This window comes from Elaeis guineensis, chromosome 10 (genome assembly GCF_000442705.2).
Source record: "Elaeis guineensis isolate ETL-2024a chromosome 10, EG11, whole genome shotgun sequence".
Classification (NCBI taxonomy): domain Eukaryota; kingdom Viridiplantae; phylum Streptophyta; class Magnoliopsida; order Arecales; family Arecaceae; genus Elaeis; species Elaeis guineensis.
The window spans coordinates 14966679-14992376 of NC_026002.2; the positions used below are offsets into that span (position 1 = coordinate 14966679).

The 25698-nt window shown below is 44.8% G+C and overlaps 2 protein-coding genes across 2 annotated transcripts; both read left to right on the forward strand.

Moving 5' to 3' along the window:
* The first annotated feature begins 1041 nt into the window (after positions 1–1041).
* On the forward strand, positions 1042–1914 carry LOC105053316 (pectinesterase inhibitor 3). The gene has a single exon (XM_073244586.1). The coding sequence runs from the start codon at positions 1082–1084 to the stop codon at positions 1643–1645; it is 564 nt and encodes a 187-aa protein (XP_073100687.1). The 5' UTR covers positions 1042–1081; the 3' UTR covers positions 1646–1914.
* Positions 1915–2664: 750 nt separating this feature from the next.
* LOC105053056 (uncharacterized) lies at positions 2665–24334 on the forward strand. The gene is given in 23 exon segments (XM_010934073.4): positions 2665–3378; positions 10732–11263; positions 11354–11611; positions 13773–13864; positions 16333–16480; positions 16483–16541; positions 16621–16812; positions 16907–17119; positions 17639–17817; positions 17925–18018; positions 18103–18159; positions 18296–18430; positions 18569–18640; positions 20804–20917; positions 21048–21209; positions 21365–21493; positions 22221–22322; positions 22397–22418; positions 22421–22472; positions 22959–23071; positions 23074–23110; positions 23447–23793; positions 23796–24334. Coding segments are annotated over 23 exon segments (3867 nt in total). The 5' UTR covers positions 2665–2865; the 3' UTR covers positions 24041–24334.
* The last annotated feature ends 1364 nt before the right edge of the window (positions 24335–25698 follow it).

A 25698-nucleotide genomic window follows, 5' to 3' on the forward strand; every position in this document is an offset into this window, starting at 1 on the left:
AAACACTTTTTTTTTTGGTAAACACTTCGACGTCTGTTCGTAACGGTCCCTTGATGGAAAGCCATCCAAAGACTTTGCATGACCAATGTCAGACAAGCACATGAAGCCATGCTTGTGAGAAAGTTGCCAGCTTGTTTATCCTCATACTTTAAATCATTCAAAAATCTTCCATGAACCGTTTAATCCAAATTCAATTCCATGTTAATTTCATTCAGAAAGTATTCTAGACCACCGATTATGTGCATAAGAAAAAAGTTCATTTGCCCCACAACCACTGAATTAACAACTTCATAATCAACTAACCAGTTTTTGGCAACAACCAATGGGAGTTGCATCAATCTCCTCTTACCACATTGCAAAATAATCATCTATAAGCATGTAGAGAAGCCGAATAGCATTATTCTTTGTGTAATTAGTTTTTCTATCAAATTTGTCATCATAATTCTTTTTAGTAACATGAAGTGTGCAAGTTGTCTTGAGCACTTGTATTAAGCTGGTATCGATTTCATTGATACTATAAACACCATATTTTTAAAAAACTTAAATGGTATCTAAATATATATATATATCGAGATACATACCAAAGCATTAGTTCTAAGAAATCTTGAGTCATCTCTATCTATTGCATGCACACATTATTACTATCAAATTTTTAGCATACCAATATCACTCTTCTACAACTTTCATTTGAGGAAATTTTTAATGGTTTTGGCCAAGGAGTTCTCTTTCATTCATAATTTTTATGTTTATTATTTATAGTGCACCTAATGCTAGAAAATTCTAGAGCTCTAGTTCCAAGCGACCCTATGAATCTATCAAAACCTATACCAAGATCAAGGCTGCGTATTTTTCATTCAAAAAAGGGACAAATTCGCTATATCATGAAAGTTGTGCTATCTACAAATCAAGCTTATCCACAAAACGATATGCATGTAAGGTGGTTGTCCATGTAAGTAATGTGAAAGCTAAGGGCAGATTCCTTGTCCATTCAAATTATAAACCCAAGCACACCCATTCCCAGCCCATCCCACTGTCCACGCTCTCTTACTTGGCCAAGCAACCAAACCCAGCAGCAGCCACCATGCCCACCCCCCTCACCCACCACCACCTTCTCCTCCTCCTCTCTCTCGCCGTCGCCGCCTCCTCCGCCGCCACCCCTCCGTCCTCCCTCGTCACCTCCGCCTGCGCCCACGCCCGCTACCCCTCTCTCTGCGTCCGCACCCTCGCCCCCACCTCCCCCCGCTCCCCCACCGACCTCGCCCGCGCCGCCACCGCCGCCGCCCACTCCGCCTCCCGCAACGCCTCCTCCACCGTCCGCAGCCTCCCCCTCCCCGCCAACCCGCGCGGCTGCGCCGCCCTCAGCGACTGCACCTCCCTCCTCTCCAACGCCGCCGGCCAGCTGGCCCGCACCGAGGCCGAGCTCCGCCGCCTCCGCCCAGGCACGCTCCGCTGGCAGCTGGACAACGCCCAGACCTGGGCCAGCGCCGCCATGACCTGCCAGGACACGTGTCTCGACTCCTTTCGTGGGCTTGCGGGGCCCACCCGGGATGCCGTCGCCGGCCAGGTGGTCCAAGTCTCCCAGCTGACCAGCAACGCTCTTTACCTCATTGCTCGCCTAGCCTCCGCCCAGGGCCGGGGCCGTTGACATGTATACTTTGACCGGCGTCCAGAATCTAGCTGCCGAGATGCCTACTGTGTTATGTTGTTAAAAATGTAATGGGAAACCTTGTGGTGTGGGGGGGCATAACTATCGTAAGTGGGTTTTCCTTTTTTTTTTTTTTTTCCCTTATAAAAAGTTGTAAGATATTGCTGTGTGGAACGTCTGAATCCTGGTGAAAGTAAAGCTTCAGTGAGTGCTTCTGTACCCTTGATTAGTTGCTCTTCTTCTTCTTCTTTGAACTCTTTAGTTTTTTATTTTGATGGGTTTAAGATGGTTTAGAGATTGACAAACTCGAAGTACTAGTATGGCAAACAGAATAGCAAGTTTTTAGTTGATTTGATTTTACAAATATGTGCAAATTTTTAAGCAACAGACCAATTTATTTGAGGCTTCTTTTTTTTTTTCTAAGTTTTTATGCTACATGAGAGTGGGGCATCATAATTAATTAAATTTTATAAGAAAAATAATGGGGATCAATCAATCACCAAAACTTCACGAGTGGAGGGGGATGCGAGCCAATTAACGTTGGTTGGCATTATAGTGACATTAATTGACAATGGTTGGTTTGGAACATGTCAAATCATGCTAGTCATGTATAGCAACACTGAATATTCTCAATGACGAAGAGCGACCCCAATTGTGGACTATTGCCTCATTGGAAATCTGAATGATCTTATTTAGACCTTTCTAAAGAAGGTTTCTGCTAAGTGCATTCTATTGAATCGATATGTATGCCATACCTCTCAACTAGGCTTAGAGAAAAGCTACCAAACATTTGAGGGATACAAATTATATCTTACATCATGTACATGACGTAGTGGTGCACAATGCCAATCACCATCTCGATTCATATGTCTCATTCGTTATGCATTTACCTTGGATGGCTGTTCTATTTGTTTCTATGACTATATGGTGTAAGATAATTGCTCCTGATTTTAGATAATTATAATAATAATAAAAAAAAAATGTCCACATATCCTAAAGTGGGGGAAAATGTATTCCCGCGTCCCTAGACACGGAACTGAAGCAAAGGTATCGAGCGATAGATCGGCAAGGGGAGGGAAGTATTTAACCGGGGAAAGGGCTAAGTCCATTGTCCCGATTTCCACTTTCTCAGTACCTGGCCGCTGCCGCCGCATTCTCTCTCCCTCTTTCACTCCAGAGTCCTAGCCTTAGGGTTTCTTCTCAAAGCTCTTCTCCCCGCCATGGAGGGCCTCGAGATGGAGGGTGAGATGCCCTGCCTCCCCGAAGACGATACCACCGGAGACGACCTCGCCACCGGCGTCCTCGCCCGCTTCCACAGCTCCACTAGGGACGACCACCAGCACCTCTGCGCCGCCGTCGGGGCCATGGCTCAGGCGCTGAAGGACCAGGACATCCCCCGCACCCCTGTGGCCTACTTCGGTGCCACCGCCTCCTCCATCGACCGACTGTCCCGCAACCCGGCCTCCGGCTCCGACCCCGTTGCCACCGCGCTGCTCTCCTTCCTCTCCATGGCCCTCCCCAGGGTCCCTACCGCCGTCCTCAGGACTAAAGGCGCTTTGGTTGCCGAGTCTCTGGTTCGGATTCTAGGTTTTGGGTCGCTGCCGGAAGGTGGCGTGAAGGCTGGGTTGAAGTGCGTCTCTCATCTCCTCGTGGTTGGAGACAAGGGGAGCTGGTCAAGCGTGTCCACTCTCTATGGAGTTCTTATTGGCTTTGTCACAGACCACCGCCCGAAGGTACGCTTTCTATTAAATAGTCTATTGAAAAATTACTGTCTAAATGATGTGTGCTTTTTGTGGGCACTAGGAATACAATTCATGTTGGTTTTTACATTTTTTTATGCATGTGTTAAATGCTCTCTTTTTTGGTTTTGCACGACAAAATTTGGACGAGCTAAGTGGAAACAAAGGTTACAAACTTGTGCACTCCTATCTGCGAACAATGTCATGTCGAGGATTATGTTGTCTACAGATATAGAACTTGTTGCGGCCAATCGCCTCGTCGTCCGATCGCCGGGGAGTGTGCACCTGCAAAAAGAAGTCCGCACTGACCGGAGGCAGCTCCGGCGGGGACCCTCTGACGGTCAAGTCAGAGAGGTGACTGGGCAACAGTGAAATGTAGACGGAGAGCTCTGAGAAAGAGAGAGAGAGGAGCGAGCCTGCGTTTGTAGGAGAGACGGGCGGATCGATCCTTTGCACTGTTGCCTTCCCCGGTTTATATAGTGGAGCACGGTATGGCGCCGTCATTAATGGCGCGGACAAGTGAGGAACTGTCAACTCACTGTGGACTGTCAGAGTCGCCGTGAAAATGTCATGTCGCCATGTGGCTGTCCAATCACCAGAGTTGACAATGCCCTCGGCGGGACAATGCCCCTAGGTAACCGCGCCGCATGTCCGTGTCAGAGCTGACAAGGTCTGGCGGCTGTACGGCGATCGGAGGAGTCGGCCGACCTTAGGTCGGTGGCCAGCAGAGTGGCATCGGGTTCCTCCGTCGGTCGGCGAGTTTCATGTGAGTCGGCCATCAGACCTCTGGGTTCAGTCGGTCGGGATGGATACGCCCGATATATCCCCAGTCGGCGATGGACCGTTGAATGGCCGGTAGTTAGTCGCTGATGGCATCCGTCAGTCGGTCGCCCCGACCGACGATCGGTCGGTCTATCGGCCAGTCAGTCGGGCCGCCAGTCGGTCGGTCGGGCCGCGCAGTCAGTCGGGCCGCCAGTCGGTCGGTCGGGCCGCCAGTCGGTTCGGGCCCTTCGACAGTCGGTCGGTCGGTCGGTGGGTATCCCCCAACAGTTGCCCCCCTCCACTCTAAGTCGGGTGGTGAGCTGGCCGATGCTTTCGTTCGGGTAGCAATTCCGGACGACTGGGAGTGGATTTGCCGCATGCGTGGATCCGACCGTACTGCCGGCTGATCCGATGTCAGACGCCTCATAAACGCCACGCGATCCGGACGTCTAGTCGGTGTCAGAAGTCACGTCGGCGTCAGATGTCAGACGCTATGTCTTGTCGTTGTCAGACGTTACGTCGGTGTCAGAAGATCGGGCGCCGGACGATACGGCGTCAGACGACCGGATATTCGGCGCCGATCGCGGGAGAGTGGGGCGCTGTCAGGCGTCCCTTCGAGAACGCGAATCGGCGCGGGCGCATGAATGCGGAGCCGCGCTCCGCGTGCCGCGTGTCGAGGTAGTTGGCCGGCGCTCCCTCCGGCATTTAATGTGGGCGGTGCGACCGTCCCGGGACGGGGCGCGCCGAATCCTCCGCCAACCGGCGGGCGCCACGCGTCGCGCATCTGCAGGCCTTTGGTCGGCGCGGAAGCATCTCGGCCGTCGGTCGGCCCTATATATATAGGACCTCCCGGACCCCTGACCCACACTTGCCATTTTGCTGGGGAAACTCTGTCCGGGCGATTTCTCAGTCGTCGCGGGCAGAGTTCTCTCGCTTCCGGAGGGATCCATCTGGTTCGTGGTCCCCTCTTCTCCTTCTTCTTCCTTCTCTTCTCTTCCTTCTTCTTTCGGTTCCGGCACAATGACCAGGAATCCGACCCAGGGAGCTCGGTCGGGGAACCCGACCGACGACTCCCGATCGGCTTCGGAAGATGAGGCCTCCTCGCTTTCGGGGCCGAACGTCGATCGGCTTCGGGAGCACTATCGCATCCCGGAGCAGTTTCGGCTCTCCGCTCCAGGGGCCGGCGGTTGGGTCAACAACCCCCCGTCTGGTGATCTGGCGCTATACGTTGAAGACCTTCGCGTGGGTCTTCGGCTTCCGATTCCGGAGTTCGTCCGGAATCTACTAGATTATTACGGACTCTGTCCGGCGCCACTGGCGCCGAACTCTGTTCGTTTAATCATTTCCTTCGCGCTGTTGTGTCAGCTCTCGCGGGGGTTGTGGCGCCGAACTCTGTTCGTTTAATCATTTCCTTCGCGCTGTTGTGTCAGCTCTTGCCGACCAACCCCCGCGCTTCACTCTTCCGGGCATTCTTTGTGCTCCGACCCCACCCTAAAGCCCGAGGGTGGTGGCTCTTCACCCCCCGGAAGGGTCTTGCCTTCATCACCGGTCTTCCATCGTCCATTCATGGATGGAAGAACCAATTCTTTTTTGTTTCCTCCTCTCCCTGGGGCTTTCCTTCTCGCTGGGGTGTGCCCCGAACCGAGGCCAACGACAACAGTCGGGTGGAGGCGGACGACCGGGAGGACTTCCACCGACTGAAAGATATGTCGGTCCCGAAGCAGAGGGAGCTTGTTACCGAACAAGCTCTCTATGATGCCGGCTTGAGTCTGGTCCCCCGAATAGGTATCGCCCGATCTCCCGGCTTTTCTTTTTGTTCGGCTCTTGGTCCGGCTTTTAACATTTTTGTCGGTATTGCAGGGACACCACCAAGGATGAGGCCGACGGACGCCGAGATTCGGCAGTTCGCGACGAGGAAGAGGCCAGCGTCAGGGGCCGGCCCTTCACGCCCTCCAAAGAAACCAGCTCCAGCTCCGCCGACCGTCGAGGCGTCGGCGACCGACCAGTCGGAGCCGGTCATAGCCCTCGCGGCTCCGACGGTCCAAGTAGAGGAGAGGCCGACTGAGGAGGCGGTCGAGGGAACATCGGCGGCTTCGCCGGTGCGGGTGGAGCCGGATGACGTTCGGGAAACCGAACATCGCCCGGCGGCGTCCGTTGGCGCAACGGGGGGCGCCGGGTCGAACTCCAGCGTCCCGTCGCTGCCGGTCCCGTCGGTCGGGGCAGCTGATCGGGGAAAGCTCCGATGGAGCCCGCGGAGGAGGATAGGTCGGGGAGCCGCTCAATGCCTCCCAGCGCATACTACCCCTAGGGTGCGTCGGCATTGGCCGACCACAATCTTGCGAGGAGGTTGTGCCAAGGGATCCTCCTCCCAGCCGACGTAGAGTCGCTGCGATCTCGGCAGGTGACCGAGATGCTGTCGCGGTTCTACCCGACGATGGTTGAGGTAAGCTTCGCATCACCTCTCCTTTAACTTAGAAATTTTCCTTGTTATGCGATTCTGACAAGGTTTTTTCCATCGGCAGCTGATCTTCACGATGTCCGAACTGGAAGCCGGGTACCGAAGGTTCGGCAACGTTCGGGCAGCCTTCAAGGAGAAGTCGGCGGCGGCGAAGCTGAGAGGGCAATGTTGGCCGACCAGCTTCAACAATCGGCCGACCGGGAGGCCAAGTTAGTCGACGAGGTCTCCCGGCTTGGGTCCGAACTTCGGTCGGCCAAGAAGGAGGCCAAGCACAAGGGTCGGGCCGTGCGTCGTCTTCGACGCGAACGGGATGGTGCCACCGCCGAACTCCAAGGGGAACGCGAGCAACTTCGGGTCAGCCTGGAGAAGCTCGCCGAATCCGAAGAGGAGTTGTCCATCGCCCAGATCGACGCCGAAATGGCGAAGGTCGAGGCGGAGTCGGCGAGGCAGGAGCTCGCCGTGCTGAGGACGAGGCAAGGTCGGCGAGGGAGTCGGCCGATCGGGCGGTGGAGGACTTCCGGTCGTCCGACCAATACCGGGAGGAGATGCTCGAATCGGGCTTCGCCTCATACCGGGTCGGGTTCGAGGACGGTCGGGACGCCGTCCATGCCTTGTACCCGGAGTTGGACGTCAGCCGCGTCGTCCCGTCGTTAGCCGAGGAGGAAGGAGCCGAAGGAGAAGGAACCGAGGAGATGGCCGACCAGCCGTCGGGAGGCGTCATCGTGGCGGAGGAAGCCGTCCCGGAGCAGGTGCCGACCGAAGTACCCTTGCCGACTGAAGTCCATCCTTCGACCGCCGACCTAGCGCCGCTTATGGCCGAGACGCCGATCATCCCCGATCCTCCGTCGGTCGAAGAGATCGACTAGGACAGATGATCGGGCCCTGCCGACTATTTTTGCTTTTTTGTTTTCTGAAACAATACATATGTAATCGGGCTTCGACCCAACTTTGTAATTTCCTTTCAGCAATGAATGAAATTTCTTTCTTTCTGCTTTTGTTTGTAATGCCGAACATTGCTGCGATGTCGATCGTTAGTCGCTAACTTAAGTAAGTCGCTAACTCACGTAAGTCGGTAGGACCTCAACAACTTGTGCAGCCCCGCAAGTAGAGTGCTCCCGACTTTAGGTCGGCTTCCGATAGTCGAAGTCGTCAGTCGGGTGCATCTTTGAGTCGGGAGCTGACCGAACCTGGTAAAGGTTCGGTAGTCGGGCTTCCATAGATGCGTTTAGTCGGTCGTCGTCCGGCGCAGCGTCGGGGGAACGATAGTAAGTCGGGTCCCCATGCCCTTGCGTCGGGTTCTGTGTCTTCCGGCATACGGTAGCAAGCCGAATGTCGTTCAGCCGGCCGTAGGTCGGTCGGCAAGTCGTGGATGCGACCAAGGTCGCGTCGTGTGATAGACGGTGGTAAACCGAATATCCCTCGACCGGCCGTAGCCTGGTCGGAAGTCGCGACGACAGTCGCGTGGGCGTTTAGCCTTCCTTTGGTCGGGGCCCGATCGGCCTGTCGGCCGGTGGTCCGACGTAGAAGGAGTATGAACTCCCGTCGCAACAGATGCATCGGCCTTTGTCAAGGGCGGATGCGTTGCCGAAAGTCGAAGGAGTGCAACTCCCGTTCCTAAGAGTCCGTCGGCCCTTGTGAGGGTCCGACGCATCGTCGAAGGAGTGTCAGCTCCCGTCATTGTAGGTGCATCGGTCCTTGTAAAAGTCCGACGCGTCGTCGATCGTCGAAGGAGTGTTGACTCCCGTAATTGTAGATGCATCGGTCCTTGTAAAAGTCCGATGCGTTACCGATGATGAGGTCGTCGGTTTTAGGTGGATGCTAGGTTCACGTCGATACGTCGGGGTTTGACCTTGATGAGCACCGATCACTAGTCGAAGAGTTAAAACTCCGAACTTTCAAACTGAACTTGTATTCCGACTATTGAATTACAAAATTCACTGGTAATACAGCTTCAAGTTGTCGGCGTTCCAAGTCCGGGGAATGGGCTTCCCCTCAAGGGTCTCCAGTCGATAGGCTCTCGGCCCGTAGGTGTTTGCAACCTTGTAGGGTCCTTCCCAGTTGGGAGCCAGCTTCCCTTGGTCCAAGGGCTTCGACACTTCTGCCTTCCTCAAGACCAGGTCGCCAGGTCTGAAAAGCTTCGGTCTGACCTTGGCGTTGTAGTACCGGGCGACCCTCTGTCGGTATGAAGCCATTCGGATTTGAGCCTCATCTCGTAGTTCGGGGAGGAGGTCTAGGTCGGCCCTCCGACTCTCGGAGTTGTCTGGCTCTTGGTACTGCTCGACCCTTGAAGATGGTAGGCCAATCTCGAGCGGGATCATCGCCTCTGTCTCGTAGGCCAAACTGAACGGCGACTCCCCGGTCGGAACGCGGGGGGTCGTTCGGTAAGCCCACAGAACGGAGCCCAGCTCGTCGACCCAGAGACCTTTGGCTTCCTTCAGTCGGGTCTTAAGTCCGTGAAGCAAGGTTCGGTTGGTCACCTCGACCTCGCCGTTGGACTGAGGATGCCCGACCGAAGTCAATCGGTGCCGGATGTGGAACCTGGCGCAGAAGTCTTTGAAGTCTTGGTTGTCGAATTGCCGTCCGTTGTCGGTGATGATGGTGTGCGGCAATCCGAACCTGAAGATGATGGATTTTTGGATGAAGTCCTCCATCTTCCGCTCGGTGATCTGCGTCAAGGGCTCGGCCTCGACCCACTTCGTGAAGTAGTCGATGGCGACAACGATGAACTTCCTCTGGCCCGACGCTGGTGGGAATGGACCGAGAATGTCGACTCCCCACTGGGCGAAGGGCCACGGAGCGACAATGGGAGCGATTTGGCTGGCCGGTTGGTGCTGGATATTGGCATACTTTTGGCATGGCTCGCACCTCCGGACCAACTCCGCCGCATCCTTCTTCATGGTCGGTCAGTAGTAGCCTTGTCGCAGGACCTTGAAGGCTAGAGACTTGCCCCCCAAGTGGTTCCCGCAAATCGCCTCGTCGCCCGATCGCCGGGGAGCGTGCACCTGCAAAAGGAAGTCCGCACTGACCGGAGGCGGTTCCGGCGGGGACCCTCCGACGGTCAAGTCAGAGAGGTGACTGGGCAACAGTGAAATGTAGACGGAGAGCTCTGAGAAAGAGAGAGAGAGAGAGAGAGAGGAGCGAGCCTGCGTTTGTGGGAGAGACGGGCGGATCGATCCTTTGCACTGTTGCCTTCCCCGGTTTATATAGTGGAGCACGGTATGGCGCCGTCATTAATGGCGCGGACAAGTGAGGAACTGTCAACTCACTGTGGACTGTCAGAGTCGTCGTGAAAATGTCATGTCGCCGTGTGGCTGTCCAATCACCAGGGTTGACAATGCCCTCGGCGGGACAATGCCCCTAGGTAACCGTGCCGCATGTCCGTGTCAGAGCTGACAAGGTCTGGCGGCTGTACGGCGATCGGAGGAGTCGGCCGACCCTAGGTCGGTGGCCAGCAGAGTGGCGTCGGGTTCCTCCGTCGGTCGGCGAGTTTCATGTGAGTCGGCCATCAGACCTCTGGGTTCAGTCGGTCGGGATGGATACGCCTGATATATCCCCAGTCGGCGATGGACCGTTGAATGGCCGGTAGTTAGTCGCTGATGGCATCCGTCAGTCGGTCTCCCCGACCGACGATCGGTCGGTCTATCGGCCAGTCGGAGTTGTCCGCCGTTAGTCGGTCGGGCCGCGCAGTCAGTCGGGCCGCCAGTCGGTCGGTCGGGCCGCCAGTCGGTTCGGGCCCTTCGACAGTCGGTCGGTCGGTCGGTGGGTATCCCCAACAGAACTCTTTTTATCTATGAGCATTTTCTTCTTTCTTGTTTCATTCTTGTGTAAAGTTAACAAGGAAATTCAATGATTGTATTATTTTTTATTTTGATTACCTGACCTTCTTATAGTTTCTATGGTTTTCTTTCTACTTAAGACTAACAATCATTTTAAATTCATTGTTATTCTCTGTTTCCTGTTGGGTGGCTGTTGCAAATCGCTTATTTTTCTTCAAAAAATCCCACTTGTACAGAGTCAAAGTTAATATCACAAGGTGCCATATATAATCACTTGGGGTACATTACTTTGTTACATTTTCATTTATGGGCACATTGTGACATTGCTAATGTTAAATGAATGGATCGCAGGTCAGAAAGCAGTCTCACTCATGCCTGCAGGATGTACTTCAGAGTTTCCAAGGGCTGGCAGTTCTGGTTTTGGCAAGTGAAGGAATCACAGGCATTTTTGAGAGGTTTCTTCTGCTTGCTGGTGGATCTAATTCCACCAGTTCAGCTGCAGAGGGAGAAGGGCCCAGGGGAGCTTTGGAGGTCTTGTATATTTTGAACGCTTTGAAGGACTGTCTTCCTCTTATGTCAATAAAGTCTATAAATGTCATTCTGAAATACTGCAAGCCGTTGTTGGATCTGCGACAGTCAGTTGTTACACGGAGTATATTGGAGATTTTGGTGTCTTTCTGCAGCAGTCCAACTTCGGAGGTTGCTCCTGAAGTGTTGTTAGATCTGCTATGCTCATTAGCGTTATCCATTCCTGATAAGGAAAAATCAGCAGATGGGATGGCATCAACAGCACGCTTACTCCATGTTGGTACAAAGAAGGTTTACCAGCTAAACAGGAAGATGTGCATCGTGAAGCTTCCTATCACATTTAATGCCCTTGGAGGTTGGTTTAGGTTCTCAGCAATTTGTGATTCTCGTTCATTTTAAATTCTGGTAATAAAATGATCCATTTTTTTATTCTATCATCTGACAGAGATCTTAGCCAGTGAGCATGAGGAAGCCATATTTGCTGCTACTGAGGCTTTAAAGGGCTTGATAGGGTCTTGCGTTGATGAAAGCCTGGTGCAACAGGGAGTTGATCAAATCAAGACTAGCGATGGAGGAACAAGAAAATCTGGACCCACAATCATTGAAAAGATATGTGCCATTATCGAAGGCTTCCTTGGTTATCGTTACAATGCTGTCTGGGACATGTCCTTTCAACTTCTTTCAACAGCATTTGATCAATTAGGTACCCTTTTTGACTAGTGTTTCTTCTGCATGCTAGCCATCGGGGAACCTAGCTGCTAAATTAATTAAATTAATGAGAACTTGCGATACTTATGTTCTTTGTCATTTAATAAAAAATAGGGGCATCCCTTGTATAGAAAATGACACAACTTTTGCCATGAGTAAATGACTGAGCTATTGCTGGTGATGACTTCACTGGAAATGGAATTCCAATTTAGTCACAGTAGATCAAATAGCAAGCTTAACATCTATTTCAACATAGGCACCATGATATTGAACAAATCATCTAATTAATTTGGGGTCTTCATCCTTCTTCACCATTCTATCTTTATGTATATCTAGGTATTTATGTATCATGTATTGCATGCATCTATCACATTTTTGAATTTGCAACTAAAATAAAAACCAGATTTATAAGCATTCATGCATGACACTCTATGCACACTGGTGGAGAAAAGTACAGAATGCTCCAAAAATGAATAGTCTATGTTGCTAGAGGAACCTCAATGTACTTATGAAATCACACACCATGAGATTAAACAAGTTTGAATAGAGTTGCTACTTAATCCAGTAAGTTTTGAAAATTCATATTTATAGAATGGTTCATATTGGTTATGACCCTAACCATTCAAATTTTGTTCCATCTGGCTATGCGAGTTATTGTCTGATTTGACCCGAAACTTTTCCTTGTGGTCTTACTTGTCTTGTCCAATTATAGCTGGTCGTTATAAAATATTTTTAGGTGATCTTGGTTTTTATTTTTTAGCTAACACAATGCGAAGAATAAGGGAGGTGAAGCAAAGTGAAATAGGAAAAAAGGTTAAAAGAGCGAAGACCATAAGTTTATCAAATCAACTCAAAGAACTAATAGTTGTATCAAGATTTTTTCTGTGACAAATATTGTTGCATCCAAAAATGTAAAACCTTAAATGGTCTTTCTTGGATCATATATGTCTTGTAATTTTTTCTAACATATTTTTTATCTTTTTTGTCCCTTACTAAAAATGCTTCATGCATGAGAATCCAAAAAGCTGATCCCATTAGTTGTGCCAAGGTTGGATGATCATAGCTATGATTTTTATATTTCTATCTTATTTCTTTCTCCTCCAATTTGTAGGTAGGATTTTATTTACTGCTTGTTATTGATCCTTGCAATGTACTCTTATTGGGCTTATTTGGTATTACCAGTGCCATCAAAACATTTAGGCTGCCCAAGGTGATGACACCTGGGTTTCTAGGCATCATTATCAACAGGTATAATTCTAGGCATTGCAGGCTATTTTTTTGAGAGGACCCTTTCAAAGTTGGTTGGCCATCTGTTTGTGTCCCTTTTGTAGGTACAATACTTGGTAGAAGAATTTGAAGCCCTCATTCTGTAAAGTTGGTTACGCATATTGTGGGGTAAAATCAGTAAACCTTTTATTCAATGTCGTTTCTTAAATTAATTTCTGCGGCAAGTGATTAGATTAAATTGATCTGTTTATGGAGGGGACAACACTTCCCTGTGATTTAGAGATTGATTCAGTTCATTGAATTTTTTTCCAGACTCCAAAAAATGTCCATTCAACTTATCCCCTTTATATTCTGGTTCCCCTTCCTTCTCCTCCATCAAATTTTAATTTTCCTATGGCCACTCAACTAGGATTCATAAAGCATAACCATTTGGCATCAAAGATAGTTCGTTCATTGTTGTCATAAAGGATGATTTGTCATTCTAAATTTATGGCTATCTCACAATGCTGCGTCCTTCAGATCCAAGTTTGTATGATCTCTTTCCGCTGACAATGAAAAGGTCTATTTTTCTTTTTCTTCCTTTTGGTTTCTCATTTATACTTGTAACATGAGACGAGGCGTGTGAAGAAGCATGCATGTTGAAGACTTTGAACAAAATTTGTCTTGATGATTTTAAAGATCCCGTGCTCCATGATGTCCATTCAGCACCTGTGACTGAGGATTGGAAAAATCTCTTTGTCCCACCAACTTTCTTCACCGAAGACGAAAGGAATGATGCTTCATCAAACTGATATCTCTATCACTGTTGTGCAGCAATTCAAGATGTTCACTAGGATTTCTGGTTCATTATAAATGATCTCATGCTAAAACTTATTTTACTTGCTGTTCTACATATTCTTAACCTATCATTCTTAATGGGAAACATTCAGGGGAATCTTCATACTATCTGATGGCTGGAGCAGTTAGAAGCCTTGCAGATATGCAGAACTTACCGGATGAAGACTTTCCTTACAGAAAGCAGGTAGATTTTTTTTTAAAAAAAATTTAAAAATCCCATGCATTTGCTAATGTCTGTTACTTCCTTCTTCTCAAATGGAGGTGTTACCTGTACGGTTATAGACACATACAGAAGGTGCAAAAAACTAAAAGTTCAATAATCTTAGATTTTATTTATATCAATATGTTTGAGTGTTACTTACACATGACACAGATCCAAGGTAAAATGTTGAAGGATTTGTGAAAAGGTTGAGGATATTTTGAAAAATTGTTAGTGATAGTCTGAAGTCCAAGCCCAACTTAACTTCTACTAAAAAAATGAAAGGTTGCTGATGCCTTGCAGAGAGGTTAGATTGGATGAAAACAGTCATTTACTTTTATAAGGAGCTTGACTAATCATGTAAGGATTAATGCTATAAATAATTCTTCTAACTCAGAAGTTAACTAGTTGCCGAATTGTATATATAATGAAGCAAGTGGACAAGGATATACAATCTTATCCTTCTGAGCTGCAACGTTGGTGCATTGGGTGGAAAAATTGTTTTTCACATCCTATATTGTCCACTATTGGGTGGCTTCATACTATTAGCAGTGAATGTTAGATTGAAGCACAGAATTCGGAACAAGAAAAGGGGGAAAAAAAAGCATAGATGTGTCTGCACAAACTTGTATTTATGCCTATGCATGCATAGTGAGGGAGAGACTTGGCTATATTTGACTTGATTTGAGGGCAGAGCTGGTTGGGCCAAACTGAACAGCAAAGACCCAATTTGAAGATTCCCCACTGCAGAAAATGGTCTTTGGTGTCTAACACTGAATTGCTTAAAAACTAAAATTGAAAGTTTGAAACCATAAATTTTGGAAGTTGCTTGTTTAAGCTATCCGTCCCAAAATGGACAGTCTTAATGTATGTGTCTTTATGTGCCTAGATCGAATCAAATGTTTGTAATATCAATTTTATAGCCTACAAGCTACATTTACACATTAGCTCTATTAGTTCCATCTATTTTGGGATAACTTGATGCACAAGGCCTCTCTGGAATATGTGATATTTAGTTTATTAAGCATTTTAGCTGCTACAGATCATCTTCAATTGTGTGGATCTTCATTTGAGAGACTCCAATGTTGAATTGGAGCTCTCACAATTTGCCCCCAAATATAGTCAACTCTCTCTCTCTCTCTCTCTCTCTCTCTCCATACAGGCAGAGATATTCATAGACAGGTCTCTATTCATGTGCAATGACAGTCTATGATGTTCTATTATTCAATAAAACCGTTGTGATAAAGGTCATTTGTTTACGTAGATTTTGTTAGAAGCAGATGGAATGATGCCACAGCTAAATTGGAAGATAAGAAGAACAAAATCAAAATAAAGGCACAGGTAGTAGCAAAATTGTGATGGGTTATGTCTCAGGTGGACAAAATTCTAGGGTTCCTACGATATGCTGAAAATTGTGTGGAGCGAATGCTTATGTCACTTGGTGAGTCTGCTATGCAATTTGATTAAATTTAGCAAATTGGCTCATGATGCTTGATGCAAGGGTCAAGTATGTGTTGATAATAGGATTGGAGATGTTTGCGGGATTCGAGTTTTTGGCCTAGAAGTAGCCTATTACATCACATCTGTAAATAATTTAAGAGTCTGATTTGTCATTTTGTTATCATCTCAAGTTTGGCTTCATGTAAAAGCATCTCTACTTATCATGGCCTTTTGTCACCCTGCATCTGCTTCTTCATGCTTATCACTATGGGTATACTTTTTTGCATTCAGGTTGCTCAACCATGTTCCTATACTTGGTACCGTCTTTAAACAAGCTACCCATTCAGCTAATGGCTATAAGTTTTCTCCTTTTGTTTGTCATTGTGCGATTAGCAGAAATGGAAAATGCCCATGCCATGTTAAGAGAACAGGTTAGAATATTCTGTAGTAATGAATGTTTGGAAGCTTCCACTGCCGTTGCTTGATCAATTCTTTGTACCCATGGTCCATCTTTAGTCCTTTCCTCTCAGCTTTACCATCTTCTACCTTGTAGTCTAGGCTATTCAAGGCTGTTGGTCTGTCAGAGTTACTGTTTGCTATATATGCATCTAGTATCCCAGTCTTTTATCTAGAATATAATTTGGGGTGCTAGCTGATGCAGATCTGGTGTACATCAGATTTGCAATCAGATCTGTGGAATTGAAATCTTTTTATTATTCTTCATTAATCTGATCTGATGACAATAACCTGGAATCTGGATAATAGCACACTAAATCTGTGGGAACTATGGGAAGAAGGTTAAGTTAATTCCTTGAGAGTTAAGATGGCTTCTGGTCAGCCCAAAATTTGTTTGCCTATGTATAGTAGTTCAGTGGAAAATATTTGCCTTTATATAATGCTTATTGCTTCCTTTGGTGGTGTGTAATTGATCTGACTTTTACAATATACTTAAAATGTTAAAACCAGATGACCATCTTGTATCTATGTTATGTGATCACTTCATCAATCTGCAGCTTCATGACTGTGTTGGCTCAGCACTTGGTGCCTTGGGACCTGATGCATTTTTACACCTTTTGCCTCTCAATCTGGATGCTGAAGATATATCTGATGCTAATGTTTGGCTGCTTCCTATATTGAAGCAATACATAATTGGTGCCCGTTTAAGTTTTTTACAGAAAAAATTTTGAAAATTGTCAGCAGAATACAGCAGAAATCCCTCAAGGTATCAATCTTTTCATATAACCAGTTGATGTCTGTCTTTTACATGGCCCCTATTATAATGAAGTTCTGTTATGCCACAGCTTGAAAAGGAGGGACGGATTTATTCAGCTAGGAGTGCAGAAGGCCTTGTATATTCACTATGGTCTTTGTTGCCTGCCTTCTGCAACTATCCTGTTGATACTAGCAGTAGCTTTAAAGTTCTTCAGAAAGTGTTATGTAATGCCCTTCGTCAAGAGCCTACATTGCATGGCATAATATGTTCAAGCCTGCAGGTTTGTCTCACATCCATGATTCAGATTCTAATCCTTTAATTAGGTACATTATTAGCTGCTCATCTTGTTTCTTTCTTTTTCTTTGCATTTGTAGATTCTGATTCAACAGAACAAAGACATAGCATCTGGAAACTCCAGCAAGTCTGATGATGAGATAAGCAAACCTGAAAGAAAAGCAAGAGATCACTATACAGTTGATGTAGCAGACAAAAATTTGAAGGCAATACGGTCATTTTCTTTAGAGTTCTTCTCAGTTTTATCTGAAGTCCTCTTGACATCGCCAAAAGATAGTGGTGGATGCTTACAGGTATATGGTTTTCTTACATTCCCAATTAATGTATATGACATTCCTTATTTGGCATCAAGTGCAATTGTGCTCCCTTTGTTTTTAAGTATATTATATGCATACTGGCATGCTGAGAGCATCTTCAGACTTAGTTGTGTTCTGTTTTTGCTGCCCAGAATTTTACAGATGTCATGTGCTTTTAGATCTGAATGTCAGAAACTGGTAATTTGAATGCACCTTACGGATTTATCCTCATATATATTACTCATATCTACTTTCCAAGTTTGGGTAGATCACCATTTAGACTCAATGAAATATATTAGAGACTATAGTTTGACAGGTTGCTTAAATTTCTAGCTGCCTATTAGTTTATTTTCTGTCTTCCAAGCATGAGCATTTTTCCCCTTTCCTGTAGCTGTAAAACATGGCTTTTGAATTCTTTGACTGTAACTGCTTTAGAAACACGATATTCATGCCATTTGTTGTGTTTGTGATATGTTAACTTTGAAGAAGTGAACATCGTGTTTCCTTATCTTCCAGTATACGATCCACGATTTTGCTTCCATATCAGATGAAAGGGTAGTCAAGAAATTTTTCATGACCACTATGCATAAGCTATTGAAGGTGACTCAGGAAGTGATTAAGGTGAAGCACAATAAAAATTCTAATTCAATGGAAATTGACAGTCCATCTGCCAAGGTGTCACTCTCACATTCAAGGTATCAACTTATTATGATTATTTTTTGAAGTTTGCTTGAAAATAGTTCATCAAAACCTTAATTGGATTTCTGCAATACTTGATGCGGTACCTTTCACCTGTTTGCAGGGCTCTCTTATTGGACTTGGCAGCTGCACTTCTGCCAGGTCTCGGTAAGCAAGAAATTGGTTTATTATTCAGTGCTATTAAGCCTGCATTCCAGGTGCATCAATGTTTAAATACTAGTTTGTTTGTTTGATTGGTAAATTTTATGTTTGCAATGACATTAAGATTTGACAAATTGCAGGATGAAGAAGGGTTAATCCAAAAGAAAGCATATAAAATTCTTTCAGTTGTACTCAAGGTTTGATTTTGCCCTTCATCTCTGAAATCATATGCATTTTTTTAAACATATGAAGATGTCATTAGTTATATTTGATTTGTCATTGCTAAAAAAAACTAATTATATCTATTAATATTCATGTCAATGCTGTGGTCAGGAATGTGATGAATTTCTTCCTAGTAATCTGGATGAACTACTTGAGTTGATGATAGCAGCACTGCCTTCTTGTCATTTCTCAGCTAAACGCCATAGACTTGAGAGTTTATATTTTTTGATTGTCTATGTTTCAAAGGTTGGTGATAATAGTAATTATGTTTTGAGCATGCTAAATTTAAATGTTTGTTGATAATTAAAGATGTCAGATCAATGAATTCATTGACTGTTTGATTATAAGAGGCATTCTAAAACTGAACATTTACTTTGTTTGCAGGATCCATCAGAACAGAGGAAGAGAGATGTGATCAGCTCCTTCCTCACTGAAATAATACTCGCTTTAAAAGAGGTATCGATAAATCTCCTTACAGGAAACATAGCCTCATCATTGCTGTTATCATCATCATTTCAATGGCTTGGTTTCTACTTTCCTTATATAGTATCTACACTCACAAAGAAGCCCATCTGGATTGTTCTACAATTGGCCGAATGCACTGTCATATACTCAATACTTATAAAGTCCTCTCAAGAACAGTAGGGCGGTTTCTAGATTCTTGGAGGTTGTACTTCTGTTTATTTTGATTTAGCACCTGCTTACTGCCACCGGCATAAAGGGCGGCCTTGGCACAACGGTAGGGTTGTTTCATTGTAACCCAGCTGTCATGTGTTTGAAGCATGGAAATAGCCTCTTCATCCACAGGGGTAAGGCTGTGTACATCTGACCCTTCTCAGATTGTGGGAGCCTTGTGCACTGGGATATCCATTTTTTTTCTGCCATCGGTTAAATGTGTAAGAGTTATCCATCCATGCATCAAACGTTGGAGTTGGAGAACTATATGCTTAACAAGCAGTTGCCGGTTCTTACAATCTTACTTGAAGCAGTAAGAGCTGCATGAGTATATTAGTTCCTTAAATATATCAAACCATCTCACTGTTAATATTACACACTTGGGATATTGAAGAATGATCATTTGCTTAAGAGCATGTACAATATTGAGAGGAAGGTGTGGAAATATTACCTCGTTAAACTATATTTATTCGCTAACTTTGCGGAGTTCTTCTATTTCTAAAATTGTTGATGCATATTCTGCTCATCGTTCTCTTCATGATACTTCAATTTAGATCTTTGGTTCCAATATCCTCCTTTGAAAGCATTGCTTCAGCTGTCACTGGCCAGACATTGTTCAGTTGTTTTCTGATGCTTTCTAGAATCAAGTTTGTATGATCAGCACACAATTTTGCAAGTAGCTTGATGCATATAGTGGTTTCTGCATGAAGACAATTCCTCAATTGAGGACTTGCTTGTAAAAATTTTGAAGTTCTTACCAGTGTCGGCAGCTGGGATAAATTTAATTTTGTAAAGACCTCGCTGGACATTTTTTTGTGGTAGTTTGGTAACTTAGCCTTGCAGTAGAATTTTAGGAGATAATCTACTAATTTTAGTATGAGACAGGACTATATACTTCTTTCCTAGCCATTTAAGTCTAGATTCCAAATTTTATTGGTGGAAGTAGAAGGATTATTAGGTTCGTAAGCCGGAAACATAGCTTCTACTATTTGATACTGAAAGGACTCCTTTGGTACCAGAACATGCACTTGCATTGATGTTGTATATGAGGATCTGGCTAGTGGGAAATTCTTGTGTTAAAGTAATTGATCTTTTTTGTGAAATGGTGACAGCCATGCTTATGGTTTTGTTTATTAGCTTGACATCTAGTTATATGTTGATTGATCGTAATTGGTAAATGGCTGGGACTACTGGGATATTTTCTTATGTTTCCTTGGTTAATAGGGGCCCTTTTGGTGCTTACCCTTCTTGTGGATTGCTAACTTGTGTCGGTGGTATGACTTTGTTGCCACTGCTTGCAATTGCTCATCGCTGCTCAGTATTTGCTGATTAGAATATGCTCATCTGCTGTATTTGTCTTTGTTTTTTATGAGTGCATTACTGTTTCTTGCTATCCTGCTTGCTTCCCTGCAGCTGCTGGACCTGCTTGCTTGCTATGGTTTGGTTAGCTTTTTTCTGATCTTTGTTTCCAGTTCCTTCATGCTGCCCAGACAAATAACATGATAATGCACCTTCCGCCTTGGGTAAATTAGTTTAGGCTGTACGGATAGATCAAAAGGCTAAAAATGTTTTGAAGTGTATGTTGAGCAAAGACATCTGCTGACTTCATAGCCACCTGTCAGGCAAATGTTTCTGTACACAAGCTCATGCATAAATATCCTGTGGGATTGGGGTCCAAACATGTATCTGTAGCTAGTAAAATCTTGGTGTGCGCATGCATACACATATACTGTGGATTTTCATCGTGCATGTTCATCTCTTTTCTGAGGCTACCTTTTTTCTTTTTCGTGTGTATATGTGTTTGTGTCTGTGTGTGCGCCAGGTTACTTCTCTGACTTATGTCTCTGAACATCCCTTATTGATGATTTGTTATGTCTATACTCATTTTTGTGCAAATTGAACAGATGCTTTGCATACTAGTGGATGATGGATTTCTCTATGCAGGCTAACAAAAAAACAAGAAATAGGGCATATGACTTGCTTGTGGAACTTGGCCATGCATGTGAAGATGAAGACAAGGGCGGGAGAAAAGAAAATCTACAACAGTTTTTTAACATGGTATTGTCAATGAGATGCCTTTCCTTGAATAACTACATGTGCATTGGAGAGAACACTGGGTTTATCATGCAAGGGTAGCGTTAATGTTATTTATATGATGAATGGTCCTGATCTTCCTCTATTGACTCAGATTGCTGGAGGTCTTGCCGGTGAAACACCACATATGATCAGTGCAGCAGTAAAAGGATTGGCACGGCTGGCATATGAGTTCTCGGATCTCATTGGTGCAGCTTACAACTTGCTCCCATCTACTTTTCTTCTCCTGCAAAGAAAGAATCGTGAGATAATCAAAGTACCTTTCTTTTCCCACATGATTTTTGAGTACTAAATAGAAATCTGACTATTTTTCGTTGGCTTAGACTCTTTCAGTTGTTAACAGCATACACTTCCCTCTTCTTTTCTTCTCCAGTAGTTGGCTGAGCCTAATGACTGTTATACTTACTGTAGGCTAATTTAGGTTTCATGAAGGTATTGGTTGCGAAGTCCAAAGCAGATGGGTTGCAAATGCACTTGGGGGCAATGGTTGAAGGACTGTTGAAGTGGCAAGATGACACCAAGACACATTTTAAAGCCAAGGTGTCTCTCTTTAGACATGTCCAGATATCAGTTTTCTAATAATTAAAATCGTGAGTGTTGATCACAGGCACGGTCCTTATCTGGGATTTCCACGGGCTGCATAGCTTCAAGTCATCTCGCCCTGCTTGTCTATATGATGATTAGTTTTACATGCAGCACCAAAGTATTCATATAGTTATTTAGCTAAATTTTCTGGTTTTAGTAGTTTGATATTTGCTGATGCGGACTCCTACATTAATTTCGTCCTTTGCATGACAGATTGTCTCATAAGAAAATAATCATATTCAGGTGATTTTTCATTTGTACTTCATCTTGGTTCTGCATGCCCGAGCCGAGTAACCATTGCTAAACTGATTGATTGGCCAATTTTAAATTCCATATATTCCTATTCCTTTTCGAGCAAAATCCCTGTCAGCAAATTTATGTGTGGCTTGAGCCAATCAACAGAAACATCAATACCACTTGATGGATGCATGTGCCATGGAAATGCCACGATATTCCTTTTTTTTTTTTTCAAGTAGTTAGAATCAGTTGTCCGTTTCCTTTTTGAGGAAAATCAGTTGTCTGGTTCTTGCATGTTATAGTTGTCATGCTGTTTTGTCTATGATGTTGATTGCACATTAAAGAGGGATTACATTATTCACCACATCTGAAGAAAGTTTAAAAAATGAGGAAATCAACTCCAACTGAGCATGTTATAACACTTGCTTCTGTTTCATGTTGTCAGGTAAAGTTGCTTATTGAAATGCTGGTGAAAAAATGTGGTTTAGATGCTGTTAAAGCAGTGATGCCTGAAGAACATATGAAACTGCTTACCAACATTAGGAAGGTAAAATTTCTGTCTTAACGTTGCTTCTATTCTGATTGTTGAAGTGTCCTCTTGAGTTTTGGCATGAATGACAGACCAAGGAGCGAAAAGAACGAAAGCCAGATCTGAGGCAGATTCAGAATCACTTCATTCAAGAATGTCTATCTCCAGGTAGCATCACTCAAATGGCAGCTTACAATTGCAGTTGTACCTTATGATGATATATACCTCTAGAATAGTCCAGATGGTCCTAACCCTTTCAGAAAACAGCCAACAGAAAATTAACTCCTTTAATAATAAGTTAACCATGGGCTAAGTTGTCATTCTTGATCAACAGTAACTGAGGTAGAAAACAAAGTTACCCGTATATTTCATATTTGAGGCTGTGGCAAAGAAGAATTATGACACTCCTACCTTTATCTGCTGCTGGAAAATTTAAGCATTAACATATACATTATTAAGTTGATATCCGGTGACATTTGACACTGGGTCCAGTGTGCTTGAGGTAACCATATTTTCATAAAATCATGCATTTGAAATGGTAACTGCCATTACTGTGATCCCATGTCATATCTTTTGTTGGAGCATGATACTATTCTGTAGCATATGCTTTACTAATGTATGGAGATGCTAGCTGAACCGTTCACCTGTTTTCAGACAAAGTAGATGGAACCATACTCGTATTTTTTCTGATTTTGGAGATGAGGATGGGGAAGATGATAGTGATGCAGAACTTGGGGTACCCAACGCTTTTTCTGGCCAATGGACCAAGGCTTCTCTGTTGCATTCTCGAAAGCTGCTTCTTTGAGGTACAGAACTACGTTCATCTTTCTTCTTTTAAAAAAGAATGCTAGAGGATAAACTTGATCCACACAAGGGAGGGAGGCTTGCACCTGAATGCTAAATTTTATTTACGAAAATGCTTAACTCTCCTTTAAAACCTACCTGAAATGGCTGCAACTCACAGTTTGTATGAACTGTCAAGGGCAAAAGTTCGCATTTGGGCCCAACTGAACAACCGAACCCTCTGTGTATCACCCTAAAAAAATTGGGTATGGATCGCTTCAGCGGAGGTTGTAATATGTGGTAGAACTTGCTTCTTGAATGTGTATAGTTGGTTATATGCTCACTTGGTTTCTGGATAGGTCAAACCGAATGCATCAAGCAGCTAATAGCTTACCAGAAGATTTGCTTGACCAGTTGGAAGCTGATCCGCTTGACTTGCTAGACCGACAAAAGACCAGATCAGTCCTCCAATCATCAGCACACCTCAAAAGGAAGCAAACATCTTGTGATGAGCCAGAGATAGACCCTGAAGGGCGTCTTATTGTTCATGAGGACAGTTACAAACCTAAAAAGGAGAAAAGCCTTTCTTTAGATCATGATTCAGATGCAAGAAGCTATATTGGCAGCCGTTCAATGGCAAGTTCTTCAAGAAGAACACAGAAGAAACGCCAGAAGACAACAGATTCCGGGTGGGCTTACACAGGTGGTGATATACGAGTAAGAAGGCTGGTGGGGATGTCAAGAAGAAGGATAAACTGGAACCATATGCATACTGGCCTCTTGACCGAAAGCTGCTGAACCGTAGGGCAGAGCGTAGGTCATCTGCACGCGAGGGTATGGCAAGTGTTATGAAGTTCACAAAGAAGCTTGAAGGAAAGAGTGTTTCTGGTATACTCTCTCCCAAGGGGATGAAGCTCAAAAAGAAACATAAGAAGGGAAGCAAGAACAGGTGAGTAGGAGTGAATACTCATGGCGATTAGGATGAAGGCTTGCTTTTGCTGATGTGTGCTCAAGCAAGGTCAGTTTATGATAAATGACCTGCAATACTTGGAGCTTCAATTTTTTTTTTTGGCTCAATTTTATCAGGACAGAGAATTCATGCACAAATTGCATCGTGAATTCTGGAGATAACTTGAGATTGTATTTTTAGCTTAATTCTTTTTCTTGTATTTTTATAGCTTTGACCAATGTCTTATGACCTTAAGTTATTTAAATTTTGGAGAAGGGTTTCATCCTTTTATTGGTAACCTGAGGTTATCTTGGATTTCAGCCTGGAAGAAATTTTTTCTAGTGCTTAGCAGTGTCGAGTCAGTTTGGGGGAACAGATGTTGAGCAATGCACGTCGAGCCTTCGATGCGGACATGGATGTTGAGCAATTCAAAATGATAATTATCAATTTTATCGGTTTCTTTTTTCCCAAATGAGTATATGGATGTTGAGCAACGCCTCTACCAAAAGATGTCAAGCAATGCAAAATGGACCCTCTATATTCCAATCAATTATTTCATTCTTCATTACTGATGCCTCCAGCACTATCAGGGAACTACGGTAATCATATTTTCAATAAAGGGCTGCTATTCATTTGTGTGAAGCATGGAATATTGTATCGCTCATATTATACCATATCTATCTCATACTGATATATTATCTCAAAGCATAATGATATTATCATATTGAACTGCATATCGATATTAAGCAATATTTTATCGATTTGGGATCCGGTATCGAGACGTGAATTTTGGTGTGAAGTGGTAGGATATGGCCGTGGGTTTTATTTTTTCTGCATGCAAGCGCTGTAATTTGTGCATGGGGCTCGTAGCATCATGCAAAATTATAAGATAGTTATGAATGGTACGAAGTGTATAAACTGATGGCAAAATCAACAAATAGGCAACTTTTTCTCTCCCTCTCTCTCTTTTGAAGGAGGGGTTGGGAGGGTAAATTGGGGAAAGATCCTCCTTTCCATTATACGAAGAATCCAATGGATGAGTACGTCATCTTAGAACTATTGAGATCTGATGGATCAAAATCACTTTCAATATCCGTATTCAAGCCGTCAGGATCAGCTTCCTTCCGATCATTCGCATCCTGCCATTTGGTCAAAAAACCCAGCATCCGTCGTGACTCGAACCCGGATCACTCGCAAAAAGCTAAAGCCCGTTTAGCCAGACCACTCCCTCAATGACGGGGGTTTATCTCTTTGACATGCAGGAGATATCTGAGTATCTATCGGGCACTAGATTTTGTTTCGCAGGAGATAGCTGGTTGTTGCTTTCTCAGGTATATGATGTTAGTGAATTCCCTTACTGGCATATTAAGTGGCTTCCATCCTTGGAATCTTTCTATTTAAGTTTTGGATATTGTTGCAAGTTTCATTGTTCATGTGAATTTACTTCTCAGTTATCAAAAGCATGGAGGCGGTCCTCGTTTGCCTGCTATTAAAATCTTCAAGGATATCAATGGGAGAGAAGTATGGGATCTTAATGGAAGGGGTAAATAGGCCAAAGGCTAATGCCACCGGCGTGTACTGGTCCAAGTAATGGGGAAATGGGAGCTCATGTTTTTATATGGGTTCACTGAAAGGATCGAAAGCCTCCCCTTCCATATTTCT

What these genes read in the sequence shown, in the direction of transcription:
- LOC105053316 (XM_073244586.1), top strand. Translation starts at nt 1,082, where the DNA reads ATGCCCACCCCCCTCACCCACCACCACCTTCTCCTCCTCCTCTCTCTC.